Source organism: Marmota marmota, unplaced genomic scaffold (genome assembly GCF_001458135.2).
Source record: "Marmota marmota marmota unplaced genomic scaffold, marMar, whole genome shotgun sequence".
NCBI classification, from domain to species: Eukaryota; Metazoa; Chordata; class Mammalia; order Rodentia; family Sciuridae; genus Marmota; species Marmota marmota.
This window is the reverse complement of record NW_026000026.1, coordinates 15,568,509-15,587,320: the sequence shown is the minus strand read 5'-3', so window position 1 is coordinate 15,587,320 and position 18,812 is coordinate 15,568,509. Positions and strand designations below refer to the sequence as shown.

Genomic DNA, 18,812 nt, shown 5'->3' with positions numbered 1-18,812 from the left:
ATCTCTTTTTTTTTTTTTTTTGGTACTGGGTATTGAACTCAGGGCTCAGGGGCACTTGACCACTGAGCCACGTCCCCAGTCCTATTTTGTATTTTATTTAGAGACAGGGTGAATTGCTTAGCACCTCGTTTTTGATAAGGCTGGCTTTGAGTTCACCATCCTCCCAAGCTGCTGGGATTACAGGTGTGTGCCACTGTGCCTGGCTAGTAGCCATACTTTTTAAGATCAGACTGCCATCATATTAAAAGTTTTTTTCAGGATTGTGAACAAGTTTTAATAAATTTTGGCTTACGGTTAAGTATTAGAGTGTCCTAAGGTAAATGATGAATTTCTGACAATAAAGGTTGCATTAGGAGAAGAAAACCTTTAAGTTTTCATATGATATCACCAATAGAAGTCTCGTTACTTTTCTGAATCATTGGTTTAGTCTTTTTCCTTTATTATTTTTTCTTGATTGACTTAACTCTCTGACCTTTAGCTTTTCCAAATAACCAGGTATCTAATTCTGTGTTTATTTTTTAAATCCAGGATGTTGTTTTCCAGTGGCTCACAACAGGAGACATTCACCTAAATCAGATTGATGCTGAGGACCCAGAGGTAGGAAGTTGTGAATCATTAGAAACTTAAAAATGAGCCTGGCATAATGGTACATGACTATAATCCCAGTGCCTTGGGAGGCTGAGATGGAAGATTGCAAGTTCAAAGCCAGCCTCAGCAACTTGGGCCCTGAGCAACTTAGCAAGACCCTGTCTCAAAATTTAACAAAACAGGCTGGGGATGTGGCTCAGTAGTTATGTGCCCCTAGGTTTAATCCCTGATGTCAAAAAAAAAAAAAAAAAAAAAAAAAGAAGAAGAAATTTATAAATTAAAAAATGGATCTGCTTTTCACTACCACTTCTAATAGTTCCAAAGGAACATATGTCTATCTTGTATATAAGAGGGAAAAAAGTGATTTTGGGGGGTAGAGGAAGACCTCCTACCTCAGCCTCTGGAGTCACTGGGATAACAGGTATGTGCCACGACCTCCCAGCTAAATTATATAATTAATCATATTATTAATTAGGGTGGTAGCCCATATATACATATAAGAACTAAAATTTAAAATATACTTTCTGGCTCAATCTTTTAAAATGAGTTATTAGGCTGGGGTTGTGGTTCAGTGGCAGAATGCTTGCCTGGCATGTGTACGGCACTGGGTTCAATTCTCAGCACTGCATATAAATAAATAAACAAATAAGTAAGTAAATAAATAAAGGTCCATCTATAATTAAAATATATATGTATATATTAAAAACAAAACAGAATTTCTCTAAAGTATAGTTGTGAAAAAATTTAAAAAAATAAAAACTTCTACACATCTCCCATTTTATTTGCAATCTAAATGCATATGTAATAACTGTGAAAAAAATTTAAAAAAATATAAACTTCCACACATCTTCCACTTTCTTTGCAACCTAGATGCATATATAATTCATATATTAAAGACAGCTATGGGATTGGGAGTGGAGCTCAGTGGTTGAGCATTTGCCTAGCATGTTTGAGGCCCTGGGCTTAATCCCCAACACAGGAAAAATAAAATAAATTTTAAAAAATAAAATGAGTTATCTACCTCTGCTTCCCAACTATCATGAGCTGAGTAGCTTTCCTCTGCCATACCCTTCTACCATGATGTCTACCTCCCCATGGACCCATAACAGTAGAGTCAGCTGACCAAAACAATTTTTTTTCTTCTAAATTGTTCATGTCAGATATTAAAAATAAATAAATATCTGTCAAAAAGGATTTCTCTTAAAAATACAAAAAAATATAATTTCTTTTTCATGAAAAAATTCATATTATTAGAATTTAAGTTTTAAACTGTAATTTTGTTGTCTTTTAAAATAATTCTAAAAGGCAGTATGGTAATTGAGACAAGGTAATATGATCATTAGAATGGAAACCAGTAACCTGAATTCCAGGTCTGGCTCCACCACTGATCTTGGGACTGTAGCAGATTCTTTTTGACATCTTTTAATTCTGGAATCTCATCTGTAAAGCAGGAATTCTGATACCTGTGCTGTGTATCTCACAGGATGATTTTGAGGACTGTTTTAATGGATGGGAATTTATTTACTAAACTAAATTCACTTACTATACTAAAACCATGCTATGTAAGCTATCTCTCTATCTATCTATCGACCTATTTATTTATTTATCTATTAACCTATTTATTTATTTATTTGTTTATTTATTTATTTATTTTTGAGGGACTGGGGATCAAACCCAGGACCTCACACATGCTAGGCAATGCTCTACCACTGAGCTACACTCCCAGCTCAGCTTTTAAAAATTTTCACATTTACTATATTCCCAGCCCCTGTATGTCATACACTTACACATAGATCATTGTATTAATTCTCACAATAATCCTGGTAGATGGATGGTCGCATTCCCATTTTATGGATGAGGAAACTGAAATTCTACAAGTTTGCAATGTGCTCTAACAGTAGGCAAATGCAGAGGTAGGACACAAACCCAGGTCTTCCTGATTCAAAGCCTGTTCCTATTTAATTGATTTTCTGTTTCTTAAACTCTGAAATGAAAAGAAGATGATTTTTCAGCTGTGGGTAACAGTTGTGGCAAGAAGGTAATCTGTCAGAGATGGCCGTCCACTGACTGCTTCTTCCCTCAGCTGTGGCTTTTTAGAAGCTGTTTGCCTTAGGAAACACGAGAGCCCCTGAGATATTCCCTTATTTGGGTACATTAAGTATATGGATATTTTACTTGAATTTCTCTTGAAAAATTATATATGTCCCCAAAGTTAAATGACTGGGGTACAGCATGGAATTCACTTTTCAGCTCTCACAGTACCTAGGCCAGAGTGGGCAGTATCTTTGATAGCTGCCAATCCTAGTGAGATTGTTGGGTCAATGGAGCTGTGCTAAGAGAGGCTGCATCTGTTCCTTTTCTGTGTGACACCTTGCTCCTGCTAAGTTTCTGTCATTCCTGGTTTTTAGCCAAGAAAACTAATTGGGAAATCCTTTAAGGTCTGCAATTAGGTCAATTCCAGGTCAGGCTGGTTTTGGAGCCTTTCCTTTCCTGCTGCCCTGTTCTTCACTGTCCATCACACCTGACCCAAGACTAATTCAGAAAGGAGGCATTCATATGAAACCAGGGGAAGATTGTAGTGTTAAGGGATTTCTCTCAAATCATGCCTGTATCTTCCAGATGTGAGACCTGGTGACAATTGTGCTTTGTATTGTATGACTTTAGAAAGGTAAATGCTACATCCAGTAACATTGTAAAGAGAGAAGTTGTGAAAATCTGAACTTCTTACGATTTTAGATCAAACCTTATTATATTGCAATGGATTTTAAACTCAGATATTATCTCATTGTCAAGTAGTATTTGGTGAAACAGAAGATCAATAAGAAGCTGGAGGAGTTGACCTAACAAGTTTTAACCTCAGAATCTGCCAGGAAGTCAGGAAAGCCAGTGGTCCCAGAAGCACTCTTACATTTCTTTCTTTCTGTACACCTAAGGCCTTAATGATTTTCTGAATTAGGGTTTTGTGGAAAGGCCCTATGCAGAGAATTAAGAGAATCAGCTTCAGGATCTTTGGGTTGACTGGCCCAGGCCTGGACTCTGTTGCATTCTAGTGTGTCTTGGCATATTGGTACCCTTGTTATTGCACTTGTCTTCCTGTTGTCGGGAAGGATATTTATTTGTTTATGCTCTTCTCTCATTTATTGTTTAAAAAAAGTGATTGAAGATTGGAGAGTTTTGACCCTTAGGCTACAGAAAAGAATGAGCCAATTTATTATTTATGTAATGTTCAGGCCTATCTCCTGCAGTGGTGGAGCTAGAGAATATAGGAAACTGTACATTGCAGATAACTTCAGAGGACCCATTTTTAAACTATTACCAAGTTGGCCTTGTTTGCTAATTACATTTCAAAAGGCAATAAAAAGCAAATTTCTTGTTGACAGCATTCATTTAGTTAAATTTGAATTTATTTTTTGAATAGGTAATATATTCACATAGTTCAGAATTCAAAAGCATACACAACAAATAGTCTTCCTTCTATCTTTCAGCCTGGCCGCTCTGTTCCCCTTCCAATGACCACAATAGTAGTAGTGTCCTACATGTTCTTCCAGAGATATGTTATAAAACCAAGTATGTGAGTGTGTGTGTGTACTTTCTTTCCTCTTCTTTTTGCAAATAGTACCACATTTGCTGTGTATGCATACTATCCTAGCACCTTACCTTTTGATATTATCAATATGACCTGAGAACTTTTCCATGTTCTTTAAAGAGCTTTCTTCTCTTTTTCTGTTCATTTTTAAGAGTATATTTCACATTGTTTGAATGTACTATACTATATTGAACAACCTCCTATTGATATTTAGGTTTCCCTGATCCTTTACTATTATCAGCACTGAGCATATGTTATCATTGAGGACTCTCAGCAATGTTGGAGGATGTCTTAGGCTAAAAGAGAAGGGCTAGGATCTAGTGTACAAAGGAAAGGGATGTCTGTGCTGGCATCACTGGCATTTCTGTACTTGACAGGACAGAAAACAGTATGGCCCAGATGCTAGTGTAGGGTGCATATTGTAGTGGGAGTTGATGGACTTTCCTTTATAATTGCTTCTATTTTCTCACTAAAATAGAAAATAAAGTCACTCACTAAAATTGAATAGATCAAAATTATTTTGGATTGTTGATTTGACAAAGGGAAGTATTGCCTTGGATGTGGGAATGGAAGTGGACTAGGGAGATAGAATTGAGTGCCTGGTAGTCAAGATGAGACATCGTGAAATTAAAAGAAGAATGACAGCAAGATTGTATGTTTCTGCAGCTATGTTCAGCTATGTTAGTATCTGCTTGAGTATTTGGAGAGTTGGACTTCACCAGCCGTGGGCTTTAGCCAAGAGAGTTTTGTTCCTCTTTCCACTTAAAATGGCTTAAGATTTAGTTGTCTATGATCATGAATAGTGAAATCTCTTGGCAAGAAAGTTTAAGTACTGCAGATTTGAGACCTCAGACAGTGGAGACTCAACAAAATGAACTCTTGTTCCTGCTTTGCTGAAAGGAACCCTCTTATGGCTTTCAGATCTCCGACTACATGATGCTACCTGACACAGCCACCCTGTCAGAGCGTCTCCGAGTGTGTCTCCAGGAGGGCGATGAGAACCCACGTGACTTTACCACCCTCTTCGATCTGTCCATTTACCAGCTGGATACCACCTCCCTCCCCAAGGTTATCAAGTCAGTACCTGGGGCTCTTTGAGCTACACTTTAGTTCATTTATGTTTGTTTGAAAACATGAGCTTGGGGACAGGAATTAGGGTCACAGCAAAGGTGGCAGACAAAAACATGTTCTCAGATCTATGATGAGGCCAACAGAGAAATTGGGGTTGGGGATGCAGAGCAACTGCCAGCAGTTATTAGCCACTGTGTATTCCAAGCTATGTACCAAGCACTTAGAATGACTGACCTTTTCCATTTTGCCCAGGACTTTTCTAGGTTTAACACAGAGAACTTTAAGACCCAGGAACCCCCTCAGTAAACTGAGGTACTTATACTGTTAATGCCATTGAAAACTTTTCCACGGTCCTGAGAGTTATTAGCCATGTTTCCACATGAGGAACTGACATTTAAAGAAGGAAGAGACAGTATTCCCTCCTAAGAAGGAAGGGACAGAATTTTCCAAAGGTGAGCAGGGATTTAAAGTCTGTCCTGAATGACTTTCAGGCCAGTGCTTTCTCCTGTTTTATTGCCTGCTTTATTGTTTTCCATCCCTGATGGTCAGAGAATAACATTTTTGAGCAAATTTTGCCTGGCTCAGGATCTATATCTAAATAAAAATATCTAAATACAAAGGTGGAGTGTACAAGTACAGATACTTGTCTTCATATGCCTGTTCTTATGTTCAAGTTAACAAATACTGAGTGCCTACTGTACTAGAAACTATCCCTGAAATTTCCTGTTTATGGAGGAGACAGACAAGCTCTGATTAAGCTTATTATATAAACCCTAAATGTGAAGTATAAACTAGAGATGGGCATAATGAATATAGGGAATTTGATTCTGACTGAGGATCTTATGAAAAAATTGCATTTTTAGCTACATGTTGATTCTTCAACAAACATTTCTTCAAGGCCTTGTATCTACTCAGCACTGTGTGTATTCGTAGAAGGATTTCAGGAGATGAGCTAGGGACATTGAGTGCCGCAGTCTGGCTGGGCACAATCAGGAGCCACTTGTCAAAAGAAACTAACTTTATTTTTAGAACCACACACGCCAAACAAAACAGCCTCTCAGGAAAAATCCTCAGAGCCTCAACTGCCACCACCGGCTTTCCACAAGCCTCTCTCTCCCACACAAGCCTCTCTCCACCTCCCACAATCCTCCTGCTCTTGAGGCCGATTGGCTGGGTCACGTGGGCGGAGCCAAAAAAAGTCCCCCAATGAGCAGCTCCGTGGTCTGAAAGGGCAGGGAAACAGTCCAATGAGCATCACCGCAGAGGAGCCAATCAGCTAGATGTTGCTGGGGCCGAGGAGCCAATCAGCTAGATGTTGCTGGGGCCGCTGTGAGCCAATCATCAGCCGGCAGCTGGAAGTTTGCTGGCAGCTGGAAGTTTGCTGGGGCCCCTTTGGCTGTGGCTCTCAACAATTGAGAGTGAGGTTTTTCGTGATGTCCTTGTATGAGCAATGTCCAGATAGGCATTAAGACATTTATATATGTGCAAATGTAGATTAAAGAATATGGTAGAAGATGGTACAAACTTCAAGTGGACTACTGGGGATTGGAGTACTGGGGCAGTTGCATTTTTAATAGGATGGTCGGAGTGTTTTGTTTTTTTTTTTTTTACTGGGGACTGAAGCCGGAGGCACTTCATTACTGAGCCACATCCTTTTTATTTTTTATTTTGAGACAGGATCTGGCTGAGTTGCTTAGGGCCTCACTAAGTTGCTGAGGCTGGCTTTGAGCTCCCAGTCATTCTGCTTCAGCCTCCTGCGTCACTAGGATTATAGGCATGTACCACCATGCCCAGCTCAGAATGGCATCATCTTGAGGTGGTGATGCTTGAGCAAAAATTTGAAGGAGGTGAGCAAGTGAGCCATGTGGGTATCTGAGGGAAGAACACTGGGCAGAGTGTTCTCAGAGTGACCAGTATAAAGAGAACAAGATGGGAAAGTGCTTGATTATTCAAGGAAGAGCCAAAAGACTGTTGGGGCTGGAGCAGGAACAGGAATGGTAGGAGACTTGGTGGGGCCTTGTAGACATTTTTTTTTTTTTTTTTTTTTTGGTACTGAGGATTGAACCCAGGGTGCTTTACCACTGAACCACATCCCCAGCCCTTTTAATTTCTTTATTTGAGACAGGGTCTTACTAAGTTACTTAGGGCGTCACTAAATTGCTGAGGCTGACCTTGAACTTGTGATCCTCCTGCCTAAGCCCCAGTACCTGGGATTACAGGTGTGTACTACTTTGCCCAGCTCCTTATAGGCCTTTGTGAGGACCTAAGCTCAGCCTTGACTGAGTGAAAAGTTTTGAGGAGAGGTATGACATGATGACTAATTTCTTTAAAGTGAAGGATCAAGGACTGGGGGGTGTGACTCAGTGGTAGAGCATATCTAGAATGTGCAAGGCCTTGGGTTTCATCCCCAGCACTACAAAAAGAGAAAGGGAAAAAAGTACATCTGTTCTGTCATAAAATGAGGGGAGCAAGGGTGGAAGCAGAGAATAAAGGCAGATGATTCCAGTAATCCAGGCACAAGATGATACTCCAGCCGGTGTTAGCTGTGGAGGTGGTGAGGAGTGGTCAGATTCTGGATATATTTTGAAGGTATAGGCAGCAAGAGATACTAAATGGGTGGAATGTGGAGGGTGAGAAGAAAAGGGGTCAAGGATGACTTCAAGGTTTGGTCTTAGCAATTAAAAGGATAAAGTTGCAATAACAGTTGGGGAAGACTGAGTAGATTGGACAGGAAGAACTGAAGTTCAGTTTGAGACATATTGAGTTAAGATGTCTGTGAAATGTCCAGATGCATGTTGAGTGGCAGTTGTACATGTTATCTTATGATCAGCAGAGAAATTTGGGCTAGAGATTTAAATTTGGGGATTTGGGGGCACATCTGTATTTCATCAAAAGAACACACTTGATTCAGGCATGGTGGTGCATTCCTGTAATTCCAGCCCCTCTCCCCACCAAAAAAAAAGATACCAAGGCTGGCTTTGGAATCAAAATCCTCCTGTCTCAGCCTCCTAAGCCAGTAGGATTATAGGTGTGGGCTGCTTTTGGACAACTGGCTTTGGACAACTCTTAAATGTATTATCTTTTTTTTTGTACTAGAGATTAAGTCCTTTGAACCATATGAATTTGGAAGCTACTTAAAATCTTTATATCTGTTTCCTCTTCCTTAAGAGATTATGCCCATATTCCAGGGTTGCTTTGGTGATGAAATGAAGTGAGTTTAAGTACCTAGCACAGAGTCAGACACAATATGTGGCAGGTAGTTGGTACTCAATAAATTATTTCTCTTCCCTCTGTGGGGATCTGCTGCTCATTAACCACTGAGCCATATCCCCAGCCCTTTTGTATTCTGTTTAGAGACAGAGTCTCACTCAGTTGCTTAGGACCTTGCTAAATTGCTGAGGCTGGCTTTGAATTTGGGATCCTCCTGCTTCAGCCTCCCGAGCCACTGGGATTACAGGTGTGCACCACTGTACCTGGCTATTAATTCCATATTTATTGAGGCCTAAGGGATATGAGGTAGAGGTTGAAGGTGTAATGACCTGTTCTGAGAGTTCATGATCTGTTGGGTTGGGGATTGAAACATGGTGATGAAAGTGTAGTGTCAGAGGTCAGGCCAGAGTGTTCTGGAAATAAATGGAGATACATAGTTCAGTCCCAATTCACATATATGTATTTAGTTTTGTCATTTATTCTTCCCCTTCTCCCATACAGATCGGCCTTCCGAATTAGATTTTGCTTAGTTTGAGGATCAGTCTCTTTACCCCCAATTCCATCCCATCAAGCACATGCTGATTGCTGGCAGGAGGAAGATTTGGGCACGTGGCAAAATGAGTGGATAAAGGGAAGACCTAACAAAACAGAATATTTGCTCCTCCGCAGTCAGCTTTCCAGGGACAGAAATCAAATCATGGCAGGATGGCCAAAGACCAGGACTCAGAAGGCAGGATTCTTTGAGTATAGATGATAGGAACTTTAGCCAAAAACTGCCCCTGATGACTTTTGCTTTCTGGGTAGACAGAGTTGGAAGGATACTTTTGGCAGGGACTGGTGAGCTTCTGTGTTCTGATCTTGCTCTGTCCTTTGAACCATATGAATTTGGAAGCTACTTAAAGTCTTTATATCTGTTTCCTCTTCCTTAAGAGATTATGCCCATATTCCAGGGTTGCTTTGATGATGAAATGAAGTGAGTTTAAGTACCTAGCACAGGGTCAGGCACAATATGTGGCAGGTAGTTGGTACTCAATAAATTATTTCTCTTCCCTCTGTGGGGATCTGCTGCTCATTGCTAGGAAGGGTTCTCCCCAAGCACAAGGGGAGAACTTTCTGACATCACTGCTTTCTGACATCACTCATACATACAGCCTTGTCCACTCATTGGTGTTTACTTTTGTAGCTTAATTTTGAAAACTCACAAATATGTATAAAATTTAAATTGGGTGAGTATATTTTAATTAGCCTCTTCTGCGGGGGAGTTTAGCTAGCTTTCAAAATTAGGTAAAATCCAAAAAGACAGAATAAGTGTTAGAATAGAAGCAAAGGGAAAGCCACAGTAGCCCAACACCACAGGGTATGATTCCCACTGCTCTATGTACCATAGCCCCTCTGGTCCCTGTGCTATGTGACAAGGCCTAGCCCCCTCCTACCTTTTTCCTTCCTCTTGCCTCTGCCAAGGACACTCTTGAAGAAAACTGTGTGACTTCCTCCCTCTCTCACTTAGGGCTCCCCTGACAAGTCACTTGCAGCCTTTGTCTCTGGATTTGCGTTTTTTTTCTTAATACTTATAGATAACTGGCATATTGCCGGTGTTTTGGGTTGTTGTTGTTTTGTTTACTATCTCTCCTCCCCAAGAATGTAAGTTCCCAAAGGCCTCCTTGCTCTCTTCTTTTCACTGCTGTTGTACTTGTGTGTGTAAATTGCCTGGGACCAGTAGATATTCAGTTAGAGTCTGTGGAGTGAAGGAGCACAAGGAAGGGCAGAGCATGCAAATCTGTTGATTAGCCAGAAGCAAACTAGATTGGACTCCTGTCTTTTGATGGTAAAAGTAAACAAGGAAACAGAGTTATAATGATCATTATGGATCCTGTAAAAACCAAAAGCCTATTTATTTAGGAAATTTTTTTTCTGCCTGATGAGAAATATGAAAGAAAGTTTTCCTTTCAGTTCTCAATACTGTATGATGCAGTAGAGAAGATTCCTAAAAGAATCATTACATTAGATATAACAATATATTTTGTTTTTTAAAAATAGTCCTGAATCACCCACCATCTTTGAAGAGAACAGCACAGTGTGTTGAGCTAGATGTGCCTTGCTACAGTGTCTCACCTTGATCCTAGCTTTTGTTTTATTAACACAGGGCTCATGAGCAGCTAAATGTAAAACATGAACCACTTCAACTCATTCAACCTCAGTTTGAGACGCCACTGCCAGCCCTTCAGCCTGCGGTGAGTAGGTGTACTTGTGGGCCACCCCTGCAGAGCCCCACTTTTTACTTTGATTTTGGACCCCTCTGTGTGCTGTTTGTGGCATGCCTCACTGAGTCAGAGTGATCTGCCTCTGAAATGCATAGGTAGGCAACCTGTTAGTATTCTGTAGGGATGAACATGGGAAGCTTCCTGAGGGATCAAGAAAGTGGACATTTTTGGCTATCTTATAGAGTTGTAGGGCATACTGTGAGACTGCCTAGTAAGAAGGAAAAAAACACTTGTGCTGTCTTTCCAGACATTGGATACTCAGATTGATAGCAGTTCTAAAAGCCCAGGGTAGCTGCATATGGTGGTGCACACAGATAATACCAGCAACTTTGGGAGACTGAGACAGGAGGATTGTAAGTTCAAGGCCAGCCTTAGCAACTTAGTGAGGCCTGGGCAATTTAGCAAGATCCTACCTGAAAATTAAAACACGTATTGGGGATGTGGCTCAGTGGTTAAGCACCCCTGGATTCAATCTTTGGTAGAATAGGATAGAATAGAATAGAAACAAGAACAGGAACAGGAATGGAATAGGAATGGCATGGCATGGCATGGCCTGGGGATAGTCAAGTATAGACAGGCTTTTCTTCAGCTTTTTAGTCCAGTATTAACTCAACCTGCTTAGTTTGTCCTGTACATTCTGGAATGTTATGAGCCAGTTGGCTTCAGTTTGCTAGCTTGAAATTGGCCGTGATAGAGTATTTATATCATAGAAAATAGCAAGTGCTACAAATCAGATATTTTGTTTTGAGAATTCATAGTTAAAAGTATACCAGCAGATTACTGGTTCATAACTATGAATTCTGACCTAGTTCAGCATTTGCTATACTAATCTGCCTCCCCAAATAATTTCTGTTCCTAAAAATCTCATGATCAAATGAGAAATGAGTTGAAAAATCAAATGTTTAGCCCAAACTTAAGCCCCAACCTTTGCATCGACGTGCCAAGTTAGTTGGCATTCATATGTCAGCTTGATCAGTTTAATAGTGTTGTTAGAGCTGGTTCTGTTTGGTTGCTTTCAGAATTCTCAAGTCTGGCTTGGCATGGGTCTGTTGGGTGAGGGCAGGAGGAGGTGATGGGAATTTGGGTGGTTCATCCCCAGGGAAGGGCTGAGTTGGCCTCTAATTTCCGGTGCATCTCATTATTATTAGTTATGGTTTTTGATAACTCTTTCAGGACAGACTGTTTCCTTTTAGGTTTTCCCTCCTAGCTTCAGGGAGTTACCACCTCCTCCTCTGGAACTGTTTGACTTAGATGAAACTTTCTCATCTGAGAAAGCACGGCTTGCTCAGATCACCAATAAGTGTAAGTTTGGCCAATTTTTCAATTTTGTATTTTTTTTTTAATATTTATTTTTCAGTTTTCAGTGGACACAACATCTTTTATGTGGTGCTGAGGATTGAACCCAGCACTGCGCACATGCCAGGCAAGCGCGTTACCGCTTGAGCCACATCCCCAGCCCTCAATTTTGTATTCTTTATGACTTTTACTTAACTGTGAACTTTTGAGATTTGCTGAGGGAGAACAAATATGTACAGATGTAAGAAGTTAAAATTTTTTCATCTCATACAAATGATACTAGTTGTTTTTCTTGAGGCCAGTTAGCTCAGTGATTTAGAACACAGTGCTAAGAAGGAAGCCAAAAGTCGTGACTCTCATCCTTGTAGGCCTTTAGTTCTGACTTGTTGATAACCATAGGCTGAATCCTGAGCTGGCTACTATCTAGTAAATCTAGGCCATTGGTCATATGAAGAGTCATGAAGAAAAATGAGTCATGACCAAAAGAATATGCCGTAAAGAGCCTTCAAATTGGGAGTCAGATGAAATGAGGCTCTAGGCCACGCAGCTCCATGATGAGTGGTATTGCTGACATGCCCAGCCTTCAGCACAGCAAACAGGCCTGTACATATATGTCCAGGAGCATAATCCACAGTGCAGCACTTGCCTCTCTCCTGGGAGTATAATTTAAGGAGATGGATGAAGGATTACAGATGACTTCTACATGATTTATTTTAAAAATGTATTAAAATTGGGAATAGCCTTACTGTCTACTTGCAGGGGAATGGTAGTAAATTGTGTCCCATTCAATCAGTTGGACAATCAGTAGTCATTATGAAAGAAGTTTATAGGCCAGGGAGTGATGGCAGAATTTAAGAGGCAATCCTAATGAAGCAAGATATAAACTGCACACACAGTAGGATCCCAACTGTGTGAAATCTGTATGTGTCTGAAGACCAGAAAGTTATGTGAAAAAATGGAAATAGTTCACTGAAAAATAGAGCACCTTTACTACATCTCTATTCTGTGAGAGGCATTGTGGTAGATATTGGCAGTGAAAACTTAGCAAGAAAGGGCTGGGGTGCAGCCCAGTGTTAGAGAGCTTACCTAAAATGCACAAGGTGCTGGATTTCATCTCCTGCAACACCAAAAAAAAAAAGACATAATGGTTAGTGTAGAAGGAATAATAATCTGTGAAGAATCAGATGCTTTTAACCAACATCCCAGCATTTCTTTTTTGCAATTTATTCTATGAAAATTCTTATAGAAATGTAGAATAAAAATGATACTGCTATGTAGATATTAATTGTACCATACAAAAAAATTGGAAGCAGTCTAATGGTTCATCCTTCAATAAATTAGAGTATGAAATCAAGTGGAATATTATGTCTTTTAAAAGTAAGATGTAGGGGGTTGGGATTCTGGCTCAGAGGGAGAGCGTTTGCCTCATATCCGTGAGGCACTGGGTTTGATCCTCAGCACCACATACAAAGATGTTGTGTCCACCGAAAACTAAAAAATAAATATTAAAAAATTCTCTCTCTCTCTTTAAAAAAAAAAAGAAAACAGAAAGAGGGCCATTTAGGGGATAATGNCAGGGCTGGGGTTGTGGCTCAGTGGTAAAGGGCCTAGTGTTGCATTAGGCACTGGGTTTGATTCTCAGCACCACATATAAATAAGTAAATAAAGGTCCATCAAAATCTAATAAAAAAATATATATTTTTTTAAAATGTGAATCAGAGGGGGAAGAATTAGTATAATGAATGATGGGCAGTAATTACTGGAGCTGGGAATAGCTTCACAGATAAATGTTAATGATGGGTTATGGGTGATTTTTTCTTTTCTAAAATAATCTTATAATAAATGCTATTTAAAATACCCACCTGCCTTTTTCATAGTGGTTCTTGTTGCAGTCCACGAATGGTAGCTTGAGTTCCTGCTGGGTGGTCCAGAACTTATAATGTCAGAATGCTGGGGACTAAGAAAGCCAGAACCAAGCCAGATGCGATGGCACATACCTGTAATCCCAGCAATATGGGAGGCTGAGGTGGGAGGATAACAAGTTTGAGATGAGCCACAGCAACTTAATGAGGCCCTAAACAACTTAGCAAGACCCTGTCTCCAAATGAAAAATAAAAAGTGCTGGGGGTGTGGCTCAGTGGCTCAGTGGTAAAGGGACCCTCGGTTTAATCGCTAGTTAAAAAAAAAAAAAAAGGAAAGAAAAGAAAGCCAAAACCAATCCAGCCTTAGTCTGATAGTATGTCACTTTTGTCTTAATTATAAAAGTAGCACATCTGAGATCTCAAGTTTGTCACTGTTTAAGTCTGCATCACCCTAGGAACCAGTGAGTTAAGATATGTAGGATCTTTTTTTTTTTTTTTAATTTATTTTTTGTTGTAGTTGGACACAATACTTTTATTTATTTTTATGTGGTGCTGAGGATCGAACCCAGGGCCTTGCACGTGCTAGGCGAGCACTCTACCGCTGAGCTACAACCCCAGCCCAAGATATGTAGGATCTTGATAGGGAAGATCTAAAATACATTAAGTCTGTACTTAGGAAAGGGCAGAAATTAAGGGTGAATCTAACTACTCCAACTGTGTGTAGGTACTGAAGAAGACCTGGAATTCTACGTCAGAAAGTGTGGTGACATTCTTGGAGTAACCAGTAAACTACCAAAGGATCAACAGGATGCCAAACATATCCTTGAGCACATTTTTTTCCAAGTGGTTGAATTCAAGAAACTGAACCAGGTATAGAGCCCTGGAGGTCTACTGAAGTGGCAGCCCATCAAGTGACAGTGTCATCCATAGACAGTGTTTTATGATATTCATTGGTATTTATTAAGTATCTATTGGGTGTACAGCATACAGTGATCCCTGTATTTATGGAACTCATATTCTAGCAGGAGTGTCCTGGCAATAAACAATAAACAGAATATACAAGCAAGTCCTTTAGTGTGCTGGATGGTAAGTGTTCTGGTATAAACAAAGTGAGTAGGGCAAGGAGGGATCAAGTGTGCCAAGTATGGTGGTGGTGACAGGTATGAATAGAGTGGTCAAGGTTAGCCTCACTGCACAGTTAATGTGATAATTGAGAATAATCTTTATCAGAAAGGAACTGATTAAGTATCCTAGGGTATAGTCATAGATTAAAGGTTTTGGGGAATTTATCCAGGCAGATAGCTGGAGGAGGAGTGCTCTAGGAAGAGGGAAGACTTGTGCACAGTCCCTCAGGCTGAGTTGCACTTGGCTTGCTTCAGGAATGGCACTGATGCCAGTGTGGCCAGAGGAAACTGAGCAAAGGACAGAACAGCAGCACATGAAGGCAGCACCTTGTGTTAGAAATCCTCTCTCTCAGCCAGGTATTGTGGCACACACCTGTAATTCCAGCAGTTTAGGAGGCCGAGGCAGGATGATCACAAGTTGAAGACCAGCCTCTATAACTTAGGGAGACCCTGTCCCAAAAATAACATTCAAAGGGCTCGGGGTGTAGCTCACTGGTAGATCACTTGCCTGATACATACAGGAATGTAAAGGTATCTGTACAGGTTTGTAGGATTTGAAGGATTTTAATTTTCCTTGACTATTAAAATTTCTATAATGAATATGTTACTTACTTATGTAGAAAAAAAAGAGTATGTTTTATATTTTAATGTAAGCAGGCAAAATAAAAGCTTAGGATTTTAAATGCGGAGTTGAAAGATCATTTAGGCCAGGTGCAGTGGCACATGACTGTAATCTCAGCAGCTCTGGAAGCTGAGGCAGGAGGATCGCAAATTCAAAGCCAGCCGCAGCAACTTAGAGAGGCCCTAAGGAACTTAGTGAGACCTTGTCTCAAAATAAAAAATAAAAAGGACTGGGGATATGGCTAGTGATTGAGCGCCGTTGGATTCAATTCCCAGTACCAAAAAAAAAAAAAAAAAGACAACGACCAGTTATGTTCTGATTCTGTTCTAGAAGGGGGCTGGCTCTGCTAGGTACTCATTTGACAGTGTTCACTGTACATCTAAGATGTGCCTGGCATAGGGCAAGAATTTGGGGTCATAGCAGTAAGCAAAATGAATGCAGTCCTTGTTTCTCAGAGCAGTTACAGTGCTCTGGGTGCCATGAAGGGAACCCAGAAAAGAGGTAACTGAGATGCTGCTCAGCAGTGACGTGTGCATTGGTGGGAGCAGGAAGGTGGTTAGATTTCCAAAAGTACTCATCTTGGTAGCATGGAGGACAGGCACTGAGGCCAAGGTAAGGAGTCTGGTGCAGTCTTTGCAACTGTACTTGCTATCATTCATTACTACAGGTGGTGAGCAGTGTCCTAATTAATAGTCACAATCTCTTCATAAAAAGTTAAAAAAAACAGTTCATATTTCAGGCTCTGTACTGAAAAATTAAAATTATGTATTTTATTTTCTCATCCAGGAACATGACATCGATACGAGTGAAATGGTATTCCCGAACAATTTCTGAGGACCATGCCTCTTGAAGCATTTTCTGCCTCCTGATTCTTTCCATTTTTTAATTCCTCAACTCCTTACCAAAGTGTCTGTACACTCTTCACAAGTTGTAGGTCTGTGCATCTTCTATAGTATTCAGATAGGTAAGATTTCTGACTTACAAAATCCTTTTGGAAGAAATGTTTCTGTTTTTAAAATTAAATCTATGATTGAATCTGTACTTTCATGATTTATAAAACAAACAGTCTGTCATGGAAGTCTTTTTTTCCCCTCCGACTCCAGTTCAAGGTTTGAGCCTCCTTTGTCAAAGACTTACAAAACTCTCAAGCTTATTGATATACTGTACGGCTTTCTGAACTAATTCACAGGAATACAAAACAGACTTAACCCATAGTCTGTTTGCCCCACTATACCTAAGGAAAAAGATAAAATAAAAAACATCTTCCTTAGATGTTTCATTAACCCTTAGTCTGCCAGCTGTCCACAAGACAGACCACTTAGAGGCTGTAGTCTCCACCTGTTCATTTCCTCCCTTCTCTGAACCTTGAACTCTATCTCTCTTTTTTTTTTTAAACTACGGATTGAACCCAGGGCTGCTTGACCACTGGGCCATATCCCCAACTCATTTTATTTATCTGTCTTGAGGGTCTCACCATGTTGTTGAGGCGGCTTTGAACTTGGATCCTCCTCCCTCAACCTCCTAATATGCTGGGATTATAAGTAGGCGCCTTTATAATTTCAGCCTCCTCTGAAATCTTGAAGCACTCAATGCAGGGCAAAATGTGACACTCTTTTCCCAAAGAAGCTATATAGTGTGTCCTGGAACAATAAGAGAGACTGCTTCTGCCTGAATGGTCAGTTGATGTATGGAAATGCACAGCAGTGTACTGGGATATACTGGGAACCACTTTAGGGAATACTGAAGCCGACAGAAGATTGCAGAGCCACTGAAAGTGTTTAAGAGATGTGGCACAATGGGAATAGCTTAGCTGGTGTGTTCCATTAGATGGGAAAACAGAAAGAGGGGGCTGGGGATGTGGCTCAAGCGGTAGGTAGCGCGCTTGCCTGGCATGCGTGCGGCCCGGGTTCGATCCTCAGCACCACATACAAAGATGTTGTGTCCACCGAAAACTAAAAAATAAATATTAAAAAATTCTCTCTCTCTCTTTAAAAAAAAAAAGAAAACAGAAAGAGGGCCATTTAGGGGATAATGTGATAAAGTCCAAGAGGAAATAATAAAGATGTGGACTAAACTGCTTTTGTTAGACAGAACAGATTAGGGCTGGATGTGGTGGCGCGCTCTTATGCTCCCAGCAACTCAGAAGGCTGAGAAAGGAGGATCACAAGTTGTAGGATACCTTGAGCAATTTAGCAAGAGCCTGTCTCAAAATAAAAACTAAACAGGACTGGGAATGTAACTCAGTGTTAAAGTACCCCTATGTTCATTCCCCAGCACCAAAACAAAAAAACAGAAACAAAAACAGATTTAAGTCTTGTGTTGAATGTCAGATTGGCAAGATTTGTGCCCTGATTGCCATAGAAGAGGAGATCCTGAAGGGTGAGCAGTTTTAGAAGATGTTCAGTCCCAAAATATGAATGTTCACATGGAACTGATCATTCAAGCCACAAAACTAATTTGTCAAGGAATTGACATTTTTAGAAATTTAAAACTTTGGGGTAAGGTGGGGGCATAGCTCAAGGTTAGAATGCTTACTTAAAATTCACAAGGCCCTGGGTTTGAGTCCTAGTACCAAAAAAATAATATAACCCTTAATTAAATGAAAAACATAAAACACATTTTGGGGGCTGGGGTTGTAACTCAGTGGTAGAGCACTTGCCTTACATGTGTGAGGAACTGGATTTGATCCTCTAAACAAATAACGGTATTATAGGGCTGGGGTTGTGGCTCAGTGGTAGAGTTCTTATCTCACATGTGTGAGGCACTGGGTTCAATTCTTAGCACCACCTATAAATAAATGAATAAAATAAAGGTCCATCAACAACTAAAAAATAGGGCTGGGGATGTGGCTCAAGCGGTAGCGCGCTTGCCTGGCGTGCGTGAGGCCCGGGTTCGATCCTCAGCACCACGTACAAACAAAGATGTTGTGTCTGCCAAAAACTAAAAAATAAATATTAAAATTCTCAAAAAAAAAAAACAACTAAAAAATATATTTTTAAAGAAAAGGTATTGTGGACTGGGAACGTGGCTCAAGTGGTAGCGCGCTCGCCTGGCATGCGTGCGGCCCGGGTTCGATCCTCAGCACCACATACAAACAAAGATGTTGTGTCCGCCGAAAAACTAAAAAATAAATAAAAAATTCTCTCTCTCTCCCTCTCTCTCTCTCTCTCTAAAAAAAAAAAAAAAAAGAAA

At 40.3% G+C, this 18,812-nt stretch overlaps 1 protein-coding gene across 3 annotated transcripts in view; it reads left to right on the top strand.

Annotated features, from left to right (window-relative positions):
* Window positions 1-16,683, top strand: part of Ift52 (intraflagellar transport 52) — a 39,109-nt gene extending 22,426 nt beyond the window's left edge. For 2 of the 3 annotated variants that reach the window (XM_015480536.2, XM_048810916.1), the window contains exons 9-14: window positions 529-597; window positions 5,096-5,250; window positions 10,599-10,686; window positions 11,910-12,018; window positions 14,599-14,744; window positions 16,407-16,683. In XM_015480536.2, coding sequence (XP_015336022.1) covers window positions 529-597; window positions 5,096-5,250; window positions 10,599-10,686; window positions 11,910-12,018; window positions 14,599-14,744; window positions 16,407-16,454 — 615 coding nt within the window. In that variant the 3' untranslated portion in view covers window positions 16,455-16,683. The remainder of the gene's footprint in view (window positions 1-528; window positions 598-5,095; window positions 5,251-10,598; window positions 10,687-11,909; window positions 12,019-14,598; window positions 14,745-16,406) is intronic. The other variant, XR_007350433.1, reaches the window with a different exon arrangement.
* The last annotated feature ends 2,129 nt before the right edge of the window (window positions 16,684-18,812 follow it).